This window comes from Chiloscyllium plagiosum, unplaced genomic scaffold (assembly GCF_037043375.1).
Source record: "Chiloscyllium plagiosum isolate Xiang-an unplaced genomic scaffold, Cpla_swu_hap1 HiC_scaffold_7, whole genome shotgun sequence".
NCBI lineage: Eukaryota > Metazoa > Chordata > Chondrichthyes > Orectolobiformes > Hemiscylliidae > Chiloscyllium > Chiloscyllium plagiosum.
The window spans coordinates 30,046,126-30,067,235 of NW_028270145.1; the positions used below are offsets into that span (position 1 = coordinate 30,046,126).

Here is a 21,110-nt window from a genome sequence, read left to right on the forward strand (position 1 = left end):
GTTCTCATGTGTGTCTTTGTTTTGCCTATCCTAGGATACGTGTGCTGTCCCAGTCAAAGTGGTGTCCTTCTTTGTCTTTAAGTATAGAAACTAGTGATAGTGGGTCATGTCGTTTGGCGCAGTTGGTGTTCATGTATCCTGGTGGCTAGTTTCCTGCTAGTTTGTCCGGTTGTAGTGTTTCCTTTCACAGTTCTTGCATGCTTTACATCTTGTAAATCATGTTAGTTTTGCTGGTAGTATCTAATGGATCCATCAATAAACACGTCAATTTAGATCCTCCCCTTGGAAAAAAAGAACCAGAAATGACATCACCCACCTTAAGAAACCAAGACCGATTAAATAGAGAAGTGCTTCACCAGAGACTCTCTCTGATGTTACCTAGTATGGTGACGAAACATCTGAAAACAAACCTTCAAGCTCAGCGAGCTAACTTACTACTGAATAACTCAGAATCTAACTTGTGACTGCAATGGAGCTGTATTAATGATCTTTTGAATCTTTCCGTACCATGATACCTATGTTCATGTTCCTATGTTACAGGAGCTAACATAAGCATTGGTATGTCAAGTACAAATGGCCCTGCTGGATAGTGATAGTTCAGTGCATCTGGTTTGCTGGCTTATATGGAAAATGAGCTTGTGCACAAACACTGACACAGAATTATTAGCAATTGTCCAACTGATATTGAAAATGGAAAAAGAATTCAAATTCTTGTGTGAAATTCAACACTATTTTCTGTTTCGTTCACTTGCAGTCAGCAAAAAAGAAACGAGAAAGCCTAGTGAAGGATGCGATGCACACAAAATTAGAATGCAATCTGAAAGCAAATTTTTCCTTTGCTGTTTACAAGGAAATTGTGCATAAACTGATGGGATACTGCTGCTTTATCAGAGATGTTATCTTTTTGATGATAGGTTCTCCCATCTGCCCTATTTGATGGATTGAACAGATCCCATCACACTGTAAGGAGCAGGAGAATTCTGATACCCTGGCCAATATTTATCCATCATTAACATCTGTTTTTAAACTGGTCATTATTACATTGCTACCTGTGAGAACTTACTGTGCACCAATTGGCTGCCATGTTTTGATATCACAATAGTGAATTTCTGCAACAGTATTTTATTGGCTGTTAAGTATTGGAAAAAACTTTATTTTTTCCCACCTTCCTATCTACCTCTAAAATCTTTCTTAAGATCCTACTATGTGACCTATCCTTTGGATTTTCCTGCTATTTCACACCTTACTTGACACTTACTGAGCACTCTGCAGTACTCTCTGGGACATTTCACTAGATGTAATGAGCACAACTTATAATGCAAGTTGTGGTTGTTCAAGAGAGTGGATTTGAACAATGATCATTATTGCTTACATGAGCACAGAAGACAAATAGACCATTGGATTGATATGAGTTATTTCCCCCAAAGAGAAATGCAGCCACTGTTATTAATCAATCATTTTCTGTATGGTTATGAATGTCTGAAATAGTTTGAAGTATTGTATTCCAAGCCAATCAAGACTGAGCAAGAGCTGTTTCACATGACTCTTTAACAAATTTATGGGTAAATGTTTGGCATTGAACACTGATCTGACACAATTAATTCTACAACTGACCTTTAAATCTGACACTATATACATTGCATCTAAATAATTGCTTCATTTATTCTGACCCATTTCTTCAGTAAAAATCAGTAAGAGCAGGAGAGTTCCGTTCAATAATTATTCTATATGATAATTCAAAACAAACCCTTAATGTTTAAAAGAAAATCAATGTTAATGCATAAAGTCATCTTGATCCATTGTTTATATTATTTCTTGCTTTGTTTGCAGTTTTTAGTTTTCATACTAAAATTAAAACCTCAACTGAAGACACTGTTATCCTTGGGCTAAAGAATGAATGATAACCAAATCTACCTACAGTGATCTTTTGTCAAGCTCCTCAACTTGGATTTCTTGAGAATTTGTGTGTTTAAATTACCAGTAGCATCTTCCAAACCCACAATCTCTACTATCTAAAAGGAGAAGCAGATAAATGAAACCACCATCATCCTGACTTGGAAATAGATTGATGTTCCTTGAGTCTCACGGGATCAAAATCCTGCCTAATAGCACTGTGAGACCCCCTCCACCAAACGGACTGCAGCGTTTCAAGAAGATAGCCCACCACCATCTTCTTCAGGGCAATTAGGGATGGGCAATAAATGCTGGCCTGGCCAGTGACACTCACTTTGTGTCTTGAGTAATTATCAAATCCATAACCATTTAGCACAGAAATCCTCCTCCTTCCCCAAACATTCAAACCTCTCTTGCCTTAAGTTCCAAGAATCCCGGGGAGTGCCGATTCTGGTGTCAAAGTGAAAGTTTGCTCACTCAGCCAAAAATGTAATGCAGGCGAGTTTCTCATCCTACCATCCTTCAAAACGCCAACCATTCACTTCAGTGAGTTCACTGGAAAATCTCCAGTTGGCAGCACGGATGCAACACTGTGGCTGTGTGTCCTAGATTACTGACTCCATCTTTTCGAAGCCATTTCCTTTCTGCTCCTCGTAGCTGCTGGTATCATCTGTGCAGAGATGTTTCTGTTATGCCCACGTCAGTTTATATTGTCACTTGGGTATAGCTAGAGATTGTTTTTTGCACCATTCCCTGTGGTCAGTCCAAAACACCAGTAAGGTTATCCAACTTTTCAATGTTTATTACATTTAATGTGGGGTGACTTTGTTTCACCCTCCTTCACACAAATGTCAGTGAAAATGTGTAAATCTCTCCCTCCTGGAAAGATGTTGAGGTTAGGTCAACTGGGTAGTTCAAAATTAGATTTTTGCTCATATTAGGGTTTAGGCTAGAGGTTACTTTGCCACCACTCTATGGGTCATAACATAAAATGTTTTTAATAAAATGAATAATAGAAATACAGTAAATATTTTTCCTGCTACCAAGGTGTTAATTAAATACTTCATCTATATCAGGTTTAAACAAAACAAATCAACCAGGTTTCTTGGTGAACACAATTATTGGTTTATTATGAAAGCAAAACGTGTTCATTAAAGGTGCAACAATTGATTCACATCAGTAATATAGAAGTGTACATGTTTATTCCTCTGAATGTCCCCAAAGCTCACACACAGACACACTTTAGGAAAAAATACTCTTTAGAAAGAAAACACATTTCTCCGCACAGATTGGTTTACTTAAAAAAAAAACACTCTGGCTAGAAGGTTATTTATTTAATCTTCTGCAATTACAAAATGAAACACAGAGAAAAGTGCAGGGTCAGTATGGGGAAAATGACCATGGAGGATCCAACTTTTATCCTCTCAGACAGCTAAAACCAGTCTGGGCATCACATGCACAAAGTTTTATCCATAAGGACATAAATCAACCTTCTCCTTGATTCAGTCTCTGTCCTAGTCAGGTGCAGCCACCTCCACAGACAAATTCCACCCCCGTCATACCAGCTGGCAATGTATTTCAGAGGCTCATTACTCTCTGTGGAAAGATAGACTGTTTAACATCCAGTCTGTTCCTTCCTTATTCATTCCACCAAGGACATGCAAGTCCTGAGCCGCCTCCATCGCCAAACTCTAGCCCCCCAATGCCTGGAGGAAGAACGCCTCATCTTCCGCCTTGGGACCCTCCAACCACATGGGATCAATGTGGATTTCACCAGTTTCCTCATTTCCCCTCCCCCCACCTTATCCCAGATCCAACCTTCCAACTCGACACTGCCCTCTTGAATTGTCCTACCTGTCCATTCCACCCTCTGCTCCGACCTATCACTATCACTCCCAACTTCATTCGCATTCCCAGCTACCTTCCCCCAGCCTCACCCACTTCCCATTTATCTCTCAGCCACCTCGGGCCAGCCCCTCATTCCTGATGAAGAGCTTATGCTCAAAACATCGACTCTCCTGCTCATTAGATGCTGCCTGACCGGCTGTGCTTTTCCAGCACCACACTTGTCAACTCTGATCTCCAATATCTGCGGTCCTCCCTTTCTCCTGGATACGTTACCCAGTTAAAATTTATGAGCCTTGAGTTTACCTAATGAGAAAGGGAGAGACAAGCTTTTTTTCAAAAGTTGTCCTATCCTTCTTTGAACCAACAGACAATGTGTAGCTGATTCTCTTTCTTGTGGGATGTCAAGTAGATTTTCAAAATGCAAATGAAAGCCTTTTCTCCTCACATATTTTTAATCAACCTGTTCAAGCATTTTATGATACACCTTTGGAACAGGTGAGACTTGAAGCCTGAGGTAAGGACACTACCACTGTACCATAAGAACACTTTTCACTCAATTCACATATGTTATGGCACACATCTCTGGGGCAGGTGATCCTTGAACTCAGAGCCTTTGGTCCAGAGGTAGGGATAGTATTGAAGCATTACAAGAGCCTTCAAATATGTTATGACTCAGTTCCAGGGCTGGTGAGACTTGGACTCAAACCTTCTGGCCCAGAAGTAGAGTCACTACCACTGTACCACAATAGCCCATTTTATTCGAAAACTTCACTTCAAAAAAAAGTTGTAATGCACCACTATAGTTTAAGCGCACAATTTTCTGTTTGTTAGGTCAGCTCTTTCACCACAATAAGCCTCAGCACCAGTTGTGCAAGGATAAGTATCATTAATTTTGTTTTAAAACAACAGACAGGAAGCAACACATCATGTTTTCACACCGGGATACCAAGCTCCTGTATACCTTTATAACATATCATTGTTTGAATGATGAGGAAAACTATTTGACTAATGTTTTGTCAAGATGTGCAAAATTACTTGCTATTGGATTTGTTGTTTGGCTGACAGGGCTGTTTTGTTGGGTGTTTAAGTACTGAAAGGAGCATTGTTTAGTGCCCATCCCTCATTAACTTTGAGGAAATAGTGGTGGTAAAATGTCTTTTAAATTATTGCAATGCTATTAGTGTGGCTGGGGGGGGGGAGGGAAGGGAAATGTCCAAGATTTCAACTTCACTGGGGTCAGAGTGTTGTGTGGCCTGCATTGAAATTTGTAAGCTGCTTGTATTCCCCCATATACCTTACTCTTTGGAAGTAGTAGAATTTGCGAGTTTGGGAGATGCTGTCTAAGAAACCTTGGCAAATTGCTGCAGTGTATTCTGTAAGTAGTACGCACTGCATCCGTAGTGCATTGCAATGGGTTGGATTAATTTCTTTAATGGACTGGCTTGGCTCACAGAACAAACTGGTGGGTTGTCAAGCTGACCAAGTTTAGTCAGCTAGCAAGTTAAGATAAGTTGAGGCAGTTATGTTGGATTGGTTATTCACAGGCTAAATGCTTTGCTTAGTTTTCTGGATTGGTAGGCTACATTGAATTGATTAGAAGACTAGGTCAATTTGGTTAAGTACTTACATTTTTTGGAGGAATGTCTACCCTACTTAGAAACAATCAGTGTGCTTGTATGTCATATGCTCAGATATTGTCATTAATAATCAATGCATTTGTTACAGATACAGGCTCCTGCAAAAGGACCAAATGGTCGACCCCAATATGAAGAGCTGGAACATCATCAGTACACTACACTACCAAGGTAAGGTGAACTGAACCAATAACAATACCCTTGTGCAGAGCTACATTCCATGAGAAATGAAAGCATAAAGAGCAAAAAGGTCATTGGTCTGTCAGCCTGAAAGCAAAGTACCTGCATTTTGAAAACCTCAAATGAAAATAGAAAATAGTGAAAACATTCAGCAAGTCAGAAACAGTATCTATGGGGAGGGAAAGAGAGTTGACTGGATGAGATTTGAACTCACTCAAAATAAATTCACTTACCCAGTGTAAAATTGCATCCAGTATTTTAGGTGGTTGATCCTTTATCAGAACTGGAAAGAGTCAGGGGGGATGTAACATGTTTTAAGGAAGTAGAGATGCAGGAAAGCGTGGAAGAGGTAGAGGGAAGGTCAGTCATGGGATGGAAGGTAGGAGAAGTTAAATGATGGCAGAGATGATGGTACAAGGCACAATGAGTTGCTAATGGGCTGAATGGCTTCTTGCTGTGACTCTGTAAAGATCTATCAAGATTATGAAAAAGACAATGTCCAATTTCACAATAGATAGAACCTGTCTAATCCTTTTCAACTCATAAAAAAATGGATTGTTAAAGTTCCTTTCAGTCCTCAAGAATAAGTTAAACCATTTTGTTAACTTTTCATTTTACATTATTCCTCCTTGATCTATTGCTTTCTTCAGCATGATATTCCCAAGAGTCGAATGGCCTTGGGCCCATTATCTCTGTCTGTAATTATCCTGTTGTCATTTTGTTCCCAACCAGTTATTCATCCAGCTGTTGGTTTATAAATGCATCTGCTGCTCTTTCTGGGTGTCAGCATTCTGGAGGTAAAACATTCCACTAGACCTGCCTGAAGTTTGGATTCATTACAACACTGCTTTCAGTGATCTCTGCCTTAATCTTCAAAAATAATGTGTAATCAGATCAGCTCATCATCAAAACTGATCATAGTTACCTGCATTAACTAATCAGTTTTTGTTTAATCGCAGCTACCATGTAAATCACATAACATTGTGTTTTTGAAAAGTATTTCACAAGATCTAGTTCTTAATGCAAACATAATGGGTGGGGTTTTCTGTGTGAGTTTGCGAACACAAGGCTGAAATGGTGATCAGAAGTGCACAGTGTTTTGGGCAGTCAATGTAATTTAGCTCAGTATGACCAACTAATGGCCAGAGTCCAGCTAAGAGGTCTGTTAAAGCTGGATGGCCTATCAGCTTAAAAGCAGCAGCAAGAATTCATGATGGGTAAGTTAGTGACATTGTGGGGCAATGTAGCATTGCCAGTCCACCTAATCTGCACATCTTTGGACTGTGGGAGGAAACTGGAGTACCCAGCGGAAATCCACGCAGACACTGGGAGAATGTCCCAAATCCACAAAGGCAGTCACCCAAGGCTGGAATCAAACCCAGGTTGCTGCTACTGTGAGACAGCAGTGCTAGTCACTGTGCCATCCCAATGGAATGGGCAGAAGTCAATTGGAATTGGCATCACTCTCCCAGTGCCCGTATGAAGCACTCTGGCAGATTTTATAACAATAATTTAGATCGATGCTGAAGAGTGAGTTCAGCCAGTTTAGCCCACTCCCTCCAAGCCAGGATGGAGCATCTAGTGACACGGGAAGTTGGGATACGTAGGATGTTATACGTTCATGGCAAAATGTGGGGATCTGGGTGGAGCAGATTACAGCTCGCAGAAGATATTGCAGCTGTGTGGTGATTTATTGCAAGTGAAGCATCAGTAGTTAAGGTAAAGGATGAGAGTAGTGGCTGCTTGTGTCTGTGACAGAAGGAATGTTGAAAGGTTACATGGCAATCTAATTCCAGTACCACTGGTATATCAGAATTCCAGTTTAGAATATTTCTATCTGTATCATTTGCAGCTGTATTGAAGACAGGCCAGTTCACAGCACAGTCGGGACTTGGCAAGGGGCTTTATTCTTTGCAGCTTGACCCTTGAGATTGAGATTTTCTTGCCACTGATGGTTCCAGTATCTCTCACTTCCCTGCCAGCTACACCTTAGTTATTGTGCACTGACAGGAGTGAGACAAACTAGGGCAGGACTGTATTTATTTACTGTCCTTATAGCCAAATTGATCACAAAAAACCACTCATGTCATGCTACCTCTAGGACTGTACTTCCATTAATGTTTCCCCCCCCCCCCCCAAGTATGTTCTTATTAGAGTCGACAATCCTCTCCACACCACAGGTGACCTATGGCTGTTTCGGCACCTAGATAGGCAGATGGAGGCTCTAAGCTTGCCAGATGGTTACTGGCTCCCAGTCTACAGCCTGGAAACAACCAGGGAGCTAAACTATCCCCCATTGCCTCCACAAACCAAATCCAAGAGAATCAAAGTTGGCCTCCAGTGACAGAGGCTAAAAGGCCTTTAACTGAGTAAATTGACTATCCAATGTTTGAGGGTTCCTGTTGTCTTCCCAACAGACCTTTGGGATAATGGTCTGTGACAGAAGGCTGCTGAAGACCAGGACACAGGGTGGTTAAAATAGAAAGATTGCAGAAAAAAACTTACAAAGAGAGAGTGGAGGGTTTGAGCTATTAGGAGAGGTTGGATAGACCGGGGCTTTTTTCCCTGGAGCATTGGAGCCTGAGGGGTGACCTTACAGAGGTTTATAAAATCAGGAGGGGCATAGGTGAGGTGAATAGCCAAGGTTTTTTCCCTAGGGTAGGGGAGTCCAAAACTAGAGAGCATGGGTTTTGGGGCAAGAGGGGATAGATTTAAAAGGAACCTCAGGGCCAACACTTTCATACGGGTTGGTGCATGTGTGGAATGAGCTTCCAGAGGAGGTGATAGAGGCTGGTACGGTTACAACATTTCCAAAGTACTTGGACAAGTGCGAGAATAGGAAAGATATAAACAGATATGGGCTAATTAAGTTTGGGATACCTGATTGGTATGGAGGAGTTGAACCAAAGGCTCTGTTTCCATGTTGAATTACTCTATGACTCTGTAACTCTAATGGTGTGAAATTCCCCATCAATGATAGAACACCTATGGGAGTCAGAGAGGAATTTTCAAATTTTTTTTCTTTATCATGAATCAGACTCTGATGGCTCAGTTCGTCGACATTGCTACCCCTGAGTCAGCAGGTTGTGGGTTCATACCCCACTCTGAAGACCTGACCATTAAAAAGTTAGGTTACGACTCTCAGTATAATACTGAGAGAGTGCTATACTGATAGAGTACAGATTGACTATGCTTCACAAATAGTTCATCAGCTGCAAAAGTTTTTAGGCATTTTTTCTTCATTGTGAAATGTCCTCTATAGTCTTTTCTCTTTCTTTTCCCTCTTTCTGTTCTTTCTTTTCCGCACACTTGTGAAATTCTGAGCAACTGAACCTGTAAACAATGCATCGTTGAAACCCAACACAATGAAAACATCCCCAATAGCATTAAAGGGAAATTAAAATGACCTTTTGAGGACTCGAATTGCAAATCATTCCAGGCAGTGATCTTAAAAATAATCAAACTCCTCAGTTTATTTTTACTTTATAACTTTCCAAGTAAATGGAGAGCTGAATGGAGGAATACATTAGAATCCTATCTTTCTGCCCTTGGATATCAATCTAAATCTGTTCCAAAGTGAATAGTCAGCAAGTCATTTCTACATGACAGCTGTTGGGCCTCCCAAAGGATTGGTGCAGTATTAACTCAAGTTCCTCATGGCTCTTGTTGAATAGTCTCAAACAATCCATTATTTGTCGGTAATTAGACAGCTTCCTTCAAGAAATACAGAGAACTTATCCGATATGTGAATATCAAGGTATAACAAGGTAGAGGATGATCCTTGGAGCAAAAGTGCATGGAATTTATAAGGATAATGTAGAAGGAATTTTATTGACGTGCATATGTTGATCTCAGCATTGCTCATGGTTGCCATCACCTAGGCAGAATGTGTTCCAGTGCCCTTCCTGAAAACGTACATGCACACATATACATAGACACAAGCTTATGTTCCAGTAATCGAAACAGCAGGAAATAGATAGTTATTAAATAGCTTGCAAAGGATATTCTGTGTTCAGTGCGTTAAGGGACCAGCTTTAAATGTTGACCTTTATAATCTAAGATACATTGTATGGCTTTGTTACATGACGAAAATCTCAACACCACAAGTATTTTCTAAGATGGTGCATATTATTGCGACATAGAGTAATTGTATGTTGGACTTAAGACTTTTGCATGAGTGTCAACAAGACATACAGTCCAGCCAATAAGACCCCAGGAACAGGGTTTACTGAGCTAAGGAATTTCTGACGATGGGCTCTGGCCCAAAATGTCGATTCTCCTGCTCTTCGGATGCTGCCTGACCTGCTGTGCTTTTCCAGCAACACACTCTCGACTCTGATCTCCAGCATCCTCCGACCTCACTTTCCCCTCCCTTTCTGAGCTAATCCAAGGCCATGGTCAGTCACTGTATTTGCATCAATGTCCCAGGGCTGTGTAATAGAGTGAGTAGGATGTTGGTCAAGAACCTGTCTTTGGAATGGCATCACGTGGGCCTTGACGTGTCAATATCGTCTGCTCCCCTCTCAATTTTTTTTGTGTGTTTCTCTCCACAATGATTTCCTTCCACGTTCTTCCTAGCTTTCTCAAACTCTTGCCAAAAACAAATGAGTTGTTGTATACATTTGAAGATGCTGGTGCTGCTATTTAGAATGGATGTTGTTTTGCCTGAAACATAGAAACAAGATGAGGCTTTTTAGCCTCTCAAACGTGTTCTATCATTCAAATAGGCTGATCTGCAGTTTAACTCCATCTGTTATGATTCTGTTGGTTCTGCTTCCTTTAATGCTTTTTCCAAATATAAATGTATCATTTGAAGATTTTAGAACAAAGAACATTGCAACACCAACAGGCCCTTTGACCCTCGATGTTGCACCAACCTATGGAACCAATCTGGAGCCCATCTAACCTACACTATTCCATTTTTATCCATATGTTTAACCAATGACATGTAAATGCCCTTAAAGTTGGCAAGTCTACTACCGTTGGAGGAAGGACGTTCCATATCCCTACTACTCTCTGAGTAAAAAAACTACCTCTGACATCTGTCCAATATCTATCACCCTCATGCTAGCCATCACCATCGGGGGAAAAAGGCTCTCACTGTCCACCTGACCTAACCCTCTGATTATCTTGTATGTCTCAGTTAAGTCACCTCTCAGCCTGCTTCTCTCTAACGAAAACAGCCTCAATTTCTTCAGCCTTTCCTCATAAGACCTTCCCTCCATACCAGGCAACATGCTAGTAAATATCCTCTGAACCCTTTCCAAAGCTTCTACATCCTTCCTATAATGCAGTGACCAGAACTGTATGCAATACTCCAAGTGTGGTCACACTAGAGTTTTGTACAGCTGCAACATGACCTCATGGCTCCGAAATTCAATCCCACTACCAATAAAGCTAACACACCGTTTGCCTTCTTAACAACCCTATCAACCTGGGTGGCAACTTTCAGGGATCCATGTACATGTACACCAAGATCTCTGTGCTCATTTACCCTATCAAGAATCTTGCCATTAGTCCAGTGCTCTTTCTTCCTGTTGCTCCTTTCAAAGTGAATTACTTCACACTTTTCTGCATCAAACTCTATTTGCCACCTCTCAGCCCCGCTCTGCAGCTTATCTATGTCCCTTTGTAACCTGCAACATCCTTCAGCACTATCCACAACTCCTTAGTGTTATCTGCAAATTTACTAACCCATCCTTCTAAACCCTCATCCAGGTCATTTATAAAAATGACAAACAGCAGTGGCCCCAAAACAGATGCTTGTGGAACACCGTTATTGACTGAACTCCAGGATGAACATTTCCCATTATCCACCACCCTCTGTTTTCTTTCAGCTAGCTACTTTCTGATTCAAACCGCTAAATCACCCTTAATCCCATGCCTCTATATTTTGTGCAATAGCTTACCTTGGGGAACTTAATCAAAGGCCTTACTGAAATCCATATATACCACATCAACTGCTTTACCCTCATCCACCTGTTTGGTCACCTTCTCAAAGAACTCGATAAGGTTTGTGAGGCATGATCTATCCTTCACGAAACCGTGTTGACTATCCCTAATCAGCTTATTCCCTTCCAGATGATTATAAATCATATCTCTTACAGCATTTTCAAACACTTTACCCACAATCAAAGTAAGGCTCACTGGTCTATAATTCAGTGTTTTGTTTGGTTGACAAGCCTCTAGCCATGCACTCCAACCTCAAACTATTGTTTGAAAGAAAGATTTTTAGAATTGGATTGTCATTTAAGTGAAGAATTACATCCAGACATCACCAGTAAGCAACCAAGCATAAACTTTATGATTGTACTTTACTGGGCTTACCTAAGATACATAAGTTAGCTTTATCTACTGTATAATGGAAAAGGATTGACATGTTGACCAAATCTGATGGTGATCACTTCCCTATCACATACTGTTGAGAGAGGTTCACTGGACTGAAATCTGGATTCTGGTTCCATACACAAGTAAATTGGTGAAATTTAGGATTCCCTGAACCACAAGAGATGGTACCACACTACTTAAAGATATACCTTTTCAATTAATTGCTTTGTAGCATTAGATGCAAAAGAAAAGAGACTTGGACTTGTGCAGTACCTTTCATGACTTCAAAATGTACCACACACTTCACAGCCAATTATGTACTTTTAATATTGTTGTAACCATGACAACCGATTTACAACGAGCAAAATCCCCAAACAACAGAGATACCAATGAATAGGAAATCTACTTTTTAGACTTGGATGATAAATTACTGTTATTTCAGGACACTGGTGCACACTCCCTGGCTCTTCTTGGAAACAGTAACACATCCTCCCGAGAATACTTGGGGACTCAATTCAGAGCTCCAATCAAAAAACAGCATCTTTGACAATGCAGCATTTCTTGCAATACTGCCCTAGGAAAGTTGGTCAAGATTGAGTTATTCTGTTAGAACATAGATCAGTACAGCACAGTACAGGCCCCTTCAGCCCTGAATGTTGTGCTGACCTTTTATCCTACTCCTAGGATCAAACTAACCTACATACCCTTCATTTTACTATCATCTATGTGCTTCTCCAATAGTGGCTTAAATGTCCCTAATGTATCTGACTCTATTACCACTGCTGGCAGTGCATTCCACAATCCACCACTTCCTGTTTCAAGAACATACCTCTACCAACTCCCCTAAACCTTCCTCCAATCACCTTAAAATTTTGCCCCCTCATAATACCCATTTCTGCCCTGGGAAAAAAAGTCTCTGGCTATCCAATCTATCTACGCCTCTCATCATCTTGTACACCTCTATCAAGTCACCTGGTTAGACTAGATTACTTACAGTGTGGAAACAGGCCCTTCGGCCCCAACAAGTCCACACCAACCCTCCGAAGAGCAACCCACCCCCCTACATTTGTGTGCAAACTCCACACAGACAGTCGCCTGAGGCAGGAATTGAACCAGGGTCTCTGGTGCTGTGAGGCAGCAGTGCTAACCACTGTGCCAACATGCCACCCGTCATTCTTTGCTCCAATGAGAAAAGCCCTAGCTCCCTCAACCTTTCTTCATCAGACATGCCCTCCAGTCTAGGCAGTATCCTGGTAAATCTCCTCTGCACCCTCTCTAAAGCTTCCATATCCTTCCTATAATGAGCCAACCAGAACTGAGCACAATATTCCAAGTATGGTCTAACCAGGACTCTACAGAGCTGTAGTGGCTCTTAAACCCAATCCCCAAACTAATGAAAGCCAATACACCATATGCCTTCTTAACGACCCTATCAACTTGGGTGGTAACTTTGAGAAATCTATAGACATGGCCCCCAAGATCCCTCTGTTCCTCCACACTACCAAAAGTCCTGCCTTTAACCCTGTATTCTGCATTCAAATTTGACCTTCCAGGTTGAACTCCATCTGCTGCTTCTCAGCCCAGCTCTGCATCCTGTCAATGTCCCATTGCAACCTACAATATCCTCCACAGTACCCACAACTCCACCAACCTTCATGTCATCGGCAAACTTGCTAACGCATCGTCATCCAAGTCATTTGTAAAAATCACAAAGAGCAGAGCTCCCAGAACAGATCCCTGTGGAGTACCACTGGTTACTGAGCTCCAGGTTGAATACTTTCCATCTATTACTATTACCCTCTGTCTTCTATGGGCCAGATAATTCTGTCTCCAGACAGCCAAATTTCCCTGTATCCCATGCCTCCTTACTTTCTGAATGAGCCTACCATGGGGAATCTTGTCAAACACCTTGCTAAAATTCATATACACCACATCCCCTGCTTGCCTTCATCGATGTGTTTTCTCACATCCTCAAAGAATTCAATAAGGCTTGAGAGGCATGACCTGCCCCTCACAAAGCCATGCTGACTATATCTAATCAAGCTATGCTTTTCCAAATAATCATAAAACCTGGCTCTCACAATCCTCTCCAATAATTTGACCCTGACTGACTGGTCTGTAATTCCCAGGTTTATCCCTATTCCTTTTCTTGAACAAGGGAATAATATTTGACACCCACCAATCATCTAGTACTACTCCAGTGGATAGTGAGAATGCAAAGATCATTGTCAAAGGGCAGCAATCTCTTCCCTTGCTTCCCATAGTAACCTTAGGTATATCCAATCTGGCCCAAGGGACTTACCTATCCTCATGTTTTTCAAAATTTCTAGCACATCCTCCTTTTTAACATCAACCTTTTTGAGCATATTTCATGCTGTCCTCACAAACGACAAGGTCCTTCTCACTCACGAATACTGAAGCAAAGTATTCATTAAGGACCTCCCTTACCTACTCTGACTCCAGGGACAAGTTCCCTCCAGTCTCCTTGGTAGGCCCTACCCTCACTCTGGCCACCTTCTTGTTCCTCATATAAATATAGAATGCCTTGTGGTTTTCCTTAATCCTGCCCGCCAAGGCTTTTTCATGACCCCTTCTAGCTCTCCTAAGTCCATTCTTCCTGCTTACCTTGTAACTACCTAGAGCCCTGTCTGATTCTTGCTTCCTCAACCTTCTTCCTCTTGACTAGATGTTCCACATCACTTGTCATCCAAAGTTCCTTCGCCCTACTATCCTTTCCGTGCCTCAGTTGGACAAAACTATTCAGCACAAGCAGCAAGTACTTCCTAATCAAGCTCCACACTTCTGTCATGTGTTTCCTGAGAATATCTGCTCCCAATTTATGATCTACAGTTCCTGCCTAATAGCATTGTAATTCCCCCTCTCCCAATTAAATACTTTCCCATACTGTTTGCTCCTATCCCTCTTCATGACAATAGTAAAGGTCAGTGAGTTGTGATCACTATCACCGACATGCTTTCCCACTGAGAGATGTGACACCTGACCTGTTTCGTTGCCAAGCACCAAATTCAATAAGGCCTCCCCTCTAGTCAGCCTATCTACATATTGCGTCAGGAATCCTTCCTGGACACAAATTTTGCTCCATCCAAACTATTTGCACTAAGGAGATTCCAATCAATATGAGGGAAATTGAAGTCACCCATGACAACAGCCCTGTTTCTTCTGCACCTTTCCAAAATCCGCCTCCCAATTTGCTCCTCCGTATCTCTGTTGCTATTGGGAGGGAGGTCTATAGAAAACTTCCAATAAAGTGGCTACTCCTTTCCTGTTTCTGACTTGTACCTATAATGTCTCAGTAGACAAACTGCCCTCGAAGATCTACCTTTCTGCAGCTGTAATGCTATCCCTGATTAGCAATGTCACTTCCCCACCTCTTTTACCTCCCTCCCTATTCCTTTTGAAACATCTAAACCCTGGAATCTTGTGTTCTGGAGCAGGACTTCATCCCATGACCATCTGACTTAGAGATGGTGAAGAAGCCCAGAACACAGCTTTCTCTTGGCATTCCTTTTATCAGCACCAAGCAACTATGGGTCACATCAGAGTACTCCAAGTGATCATTCTGAAGTTTGTTTCCCAACCCCTATTGAAGGATGGCATGAAATGAGCATGGATAGGTGCTACAAGAGTTGCTGATGCAATACTTTCAGGAACTGTTGATAGTTAAGGTGAAATCCTCCAATTATTATTCTCAAGTAGGCTCGTCAATAAAAGTAAAAGCTAGTTCTTCATTTTCCAAGCAAGATTGAGGGATACCCTCCAATGACCATTTTAATGGAGCTATGTGTTCATGAGTTATTGAGGGGCAGGAGGAACTTGCAGAGAAAGTAATGTACGTTTCATTTTGAGCCAAGTGAATTGTAATCTGTTGCATAGCTCTCACTCAAACCCAAGAAAACAGATGTTTTACAAGCCTACCCATTTTTGAAACAAAATCAGAGGGCTCTAAGCAGGGGAAGGAAGTAAGCTTGTTTTTCATGGAGTTACTGAGCTTAGGGGATTTGTGGTGAAATAATTTTAAACTGTGTTACGGTGTAATACTTATCTCAGGAAATTGTAGTTAAACTTTAAGAATAGACTTCAAATTCTTGTCTTAAAAAAATACATATGCCCAAAATTCATTGTTGGTGATAAAATCAGTGATATTAAGAATTAAATCACCAAAAATCCTTCAGATGAAAGTTATGATATTTTTAATATTTAAAAACAAAAGAAAGACACATGATGCTTCTGTGTTTGTGAGCAGCAAAGTCTGCAGCTGCACGTTCTCACTCTTGATTGCACATGCAGTTCACTGATACAGGTAAAGGGAAGAAATAACTGATTTGGTTTGATTTATTTATTGTCACGTGTAGCTAAGTATAGTGAAAAGCTTTGATTACAAGCAGTACAGTCAGTTCATAGTAAGCAAGGGCATACAGGTCATAGGGGGAAAAACAAACTTAGCCAGGAGCAGGTTACATTGCACAGGGCTTTTATTAGGCAAGATCACCATTAGCTGGATCAGCATCATTTGAAATTAGAGAGTCTATTCATCAGTTTAATAGTGGCCGGGAAGAGGCTGTTTCTGGAGCCAGGTGTGTGTGTGTGTGTGTGTGTTCAAACTTCTGTATCTTCAGCCTGAACTCCTCTACACAGACTTTTCAAAATGTCAGTATATCCCTGAGTAACTAAGATGATGTGCATTTAAGTGTAGATAAATAAACAGACACAATTGGTCGATTGAAAAATCACTGAAGGTACTGAATTGTGATGATACAAATTTGCAATGCAACAATAATTCTTTACAGTTAAAGACCATCATGACAAAACAATAAAAAGGATTGCACAATTATGAACATTTCAGTCTACAATAATTGCAATATTTTATGAAATTCAGGGCTCCTTAATTTCGAAAATAAAAGTAATCACTGTTGAAGGACCTTAGCCAATTTGCATGCAACAAGCTCCAACAAACAGCAGTGTGGTAATCTGGGTTATTTTTAATAACTCAAGTCTCTGGACTGGGACTTGAACTAAGAACCTTCCAACTCAGTCTCAGCAGCAGCTGACTTGGTAGGTTTATTATGTTTATGTTGCTCGTTCTAGTTGACCACAGGTTCAAGTATACAGCATGTTTTCAGAAAGGGTTTTTGAAAATGCCAAATATACAACAGCTTTAAAGAGGCAGGTGTGTACTTCATAATCCCAATCCTTTAATAACCCACTGCAAGGAAAGTCTCTGAGTCCTTTTCTTAGAAATCCAGGGTTTTCATTTCTGGAACAATATCAAATTATTTTGTTTAAATTATTGAATGATACAGTCTGGACAATAAAAATGCATTAGCTTCAACCAGAGTTGAAATAATTCCATTAATGCCAATGATTGCAGCAGTTGTGAATAAGCAATGATTGTAGATTGCTATTCACTCGAGAAATATTCATTTAGTGCTCCATTGCCCATGTCAGTATTGATCCTGGAAGTTGCCATTGATTACCCAGGAGAAACCTAGAAACTGCAGCACAGTGCAAAACAAAAGGTGGAGAGACTTGCATTTCCAGCATCCTTAATAACGTAAGGATGTCTTAAAGTGCTTTACAATCAATGAGAGCCTTATGAAATGTAGTAACTGTTGTAATGTAGGAAATGCTGAAGCCAGTTTATGTGCAGGAAGGTCCCATAAATGGCAATGTGATAATGGGCAGAAAATCTATTTCAGAGACAAACAAAAGCAGAAATTGCTGAAGAAACTCTACAGATCTGGAACTATCTTGTAGAGAGAAAACAGAGTTAGCATTTTGAGTCATTTTCCTAGCTGCTATTGATTGTGAAAAAGGTAGTATTTATGTTGTTTAAGTGGAGTGGATGGGAGTAGTGAACGGATAAGTGGAGGTGGAGACCAAAGAGAGACAAAGACAGATGGACAAAGGGATTGCTGATAGTAAACCAGAGAAGAAGAGAAGCTAGGTATGTGATAATGGGGACCATGAGAGATTGAAAATGGTTGGCTGTACTGAAAGCGAGACCTGGGGTATTGGGGTAGAGAAAACACATGCAGGAAGGTGTTTATGTTCTGAAATTGTTAAACTCAGTGTTGTAAGGTACCAGGCAGAAGATGAGTTGTTGTTCCTGCAGCTTGTGTTGAGCCTTGCTGGAACAAAGACCGGAGTGTTGGAATGGAAACACGTGGTGTGTTAGAAGTGGCAGGCAACTGGAATCTCGAGGTAAGTTTTACAGATGGAATATACATGTCCCACAATGCGGTCACCCAGTCTGCATTTGGTCTCTCCAAAGTAGAAGACACCACATTGTGAGCATCAAATATTGTAGACTAGATTGAATGAAGTGTAGGTAAATCTCTGCTTCACCTGGTATGTGTGCCTGGGGTCTTGGATAGTGAGTAATGAGGAGGTAAACAGGCAAGTGTTGCACCTTCTGCAGTTGCAAGGGAAGGTGCATGGAGTTGGAAGATGTGGAAGGAGTGGACCAAGGTGTCCTGGAGGGAATGATCCCTGCAGAATGCTGACAAGAGAGGGGAGGGGAATGTATCTGGAGGTGGCAGAACTAGTGGTATATGATCCTATGCATGCAGAAGCTAGGGAAATGGAAAGTGAGGACCAGGGGACCCTATTGTTGATACAGGAGGGAAGAGAAGGAATGAGAACAGAATTGCATGAGAGGAGTCCAACACAGCTAAGGACCCGTTCAACTACAGTAGCAGGAATTCCTCAGCTGAGGAAAAAGGTAGACATTTCTGAGGTCCCCTGCGGAAGGTGGCATTATCAGGACAAGATATGATGGAGAACTGAGAGAATGTGATGAAGTCTTTACAGGAAGCAGGGTGTGAGAATGTGTAGTCCAGAAAATATAGACTTCATAGGATATGTCATAATGGATATCAGTGGCCACCCTATCTCCAAAAATGGAAATTGAGATGTCAATGAAGGGAAGGGACCAAGGTGAAGTTGAGAACGGACTGGAAATTGGAAGTGAAATTGATAAATTTCTGCAATTCAGGACAAGAGAGGGAAGGAGGACCAGTGATGTTACCGATCTAACACAAGGCGGACTTCGGGACAGGCAGCAGTGAAAAGTGGCCGAGCAGAGGCTGTAGCTAAGTTCGGTACCCATAGGGAGGGCCTCAACCGGGACCTTGGGTTCATGTCACATTACAGGTGACCACCATTGCACTATACACACACACACAGATATTCCTACACACACACACTCTCTCTCTCACACACACACAGGCACTCCTATACGCACATACAAACGGACATACATATACACAGACGTGCACACAGACACCCACACACATCCTTACAGGCACACACACTCCCACACTCACACATGCACCCCCTCACAGACTTAAGACACTCTGCACTCACTACACACACACACATATGCTTTTTCACACTCTCAACCCCCAACCCAGACAGACACACACACACAGACAAAGACCCACATGCACACATATTTTGTGGGGTGAATTTGTACTTGCAGGGTTACATTGTACTTTGCTCAAAAACTGCATGCATTCATGTAGAACACTGAGCTCAAAAACTGCATGAATTCATGTAAAACTCCGTTATCTCACTTTTTAGATTAGAATCAATCTAAATATCATGGCATAGACAGAGAACACAGGGGGCTAACACCTTCAACATATTGTCTCGCTATCACCGTTGTTAACAGCTAACTCGAGAATGCAACTTTTTGAAAAAAGGTTTTGTAATTTACACCTGAAAGAAGTGAAACTATCACGGTACTCTAACAGATGAAAGGCTTAACAGGCAATCAATTTTTCAATGTATAATTTCAGTTACATCACACTGTAAATTTTTGCTATAAATTCTGTGTTACGATCGAGCCCTCCACAATCACCTGATGAAGGAGCGTCGCTCCGAAAGCTGGTGTGCTTTCAATTAAACCTGTTGGACTATAAACTGCTGTTGTGTGATTTTTAACTTTGTACACCCCAATCCAACACCGGCATCTCCAAATCACGATCTAACACAAAGTAGTGGATGGGGGCTGGGGTCTGACTGAGTCCAGGAATGTTTCACGTGCCCACCAAGAAATAGGCATAACTGGGGCCCATGTGAGTATCCATGGCCACCACTTTGACCTGAAGAAAGTGAGAGGAGTTAAAGGAGCAGTTGTTCAGTGAGGATAAGCTCAGCCAGGCGGAGGATGGTATTAGAGGAATGGGGAGGGTTGTGGCCTACTCTCTAGGAAGAAGCGGAGAGCCCTAACACGATCCTGATGGGGGAACAGACATGTAGAAGGATTACACATCCAGAGTGAAGAGGAGGCAGCTGGTGCCTACAAACTGGAAAATTTGAAACCAACATAAAGTTGGTCAAAAGAATCGCAGATGTAAGTGGGAAGGGATTGGACAAGGGGAGAAAAGAAATCAAGTCGAGATAGCAAGAGATGAGTACCTCAGGTTGGAGTTATGAGGTCTTCTGCTGAGAGAGAAGTGTAACCTTGGTTTAAATAATGACAAGGATGACAGTGTAGCCCTATACTGGAGTGTCAGCCTCGACTTAGTGGTTAGGCCTCTGGAATGGGATTCGTAGGCAAAAGTGCTGATCAGCTGAGCCACATGTAAGGACCATCACCCGTGCAGTAGGGGTCATGCAACGTAATTGTTCAAAATCCCTGTCAGATTAATTGCTGCTTAATTCTACAGTGTGAATCACCAATCTGTAGCATGTTGGAAATGAAAAGAGAACATTTATCTGGATATTTACCCCTTATTGCATCCTCATTATATCCCAATGTGCTTCACAAATGGTCTCCTCACCTTTTATTTAGGTGTAGCTGATTTGCACAGCAAGATCTCACAAACATGAGTTTCACAACCAATTACAATCTCCTTTTTGTTTAAATCTACTTTTTTTGGTCCGATTAACCTGTTCAGAGAAGTAATTGCACACCACTGGAACAGGTGGAACTTGAATCCAGGCCTTCCTATCCCAGGGTAGGGACACTACCACTGCAGTATAAGAGGGCATCTAAATGCACTCGCTGTCAGAACTTGGGATTGAACCAGGGGCCTTTAGATCTTTAGTCGCGTGCTCTCCCAACTGAGCTATTTCAGTAGTTAGGTGTTGGCTGGAAATTTTGACCAGTAAATCCGAAGAATATCCTTCGTCTTTTCAAAACTATGTCATAGGATCTCCCAAAGTCCAGCAGACCTGGCCCTGCTTAATATACCTTCTGAA

At 41.5% G+C, this 21,110-nt stretch overlaps 1 protein-coding gene across 2 annotated transcripts in view; it reads left to right on the plus strand.

Moving 5' to 3' along the window:
• Positions 1-21,110, plus strand: part of LOC122551426 (partitioning defective 3 homolog B-like) — a 1,013,066-nt gene that overhangs the window by 947,670 nt on the left and 44,286 nt on the right. For both annotated transcript variants that reach the window (XM_043693310.2, XM_043693308.2), the window contains one exon: positions 5,467-5,546. In XM_043693310.2, coding sequence (XP_043549245.2) covers positions 5,467-5,546 — 80 coding nt within the window. The remainder of the gene's footprint in view (positions 1-5,466; positions 5,547-21,110) is intronic.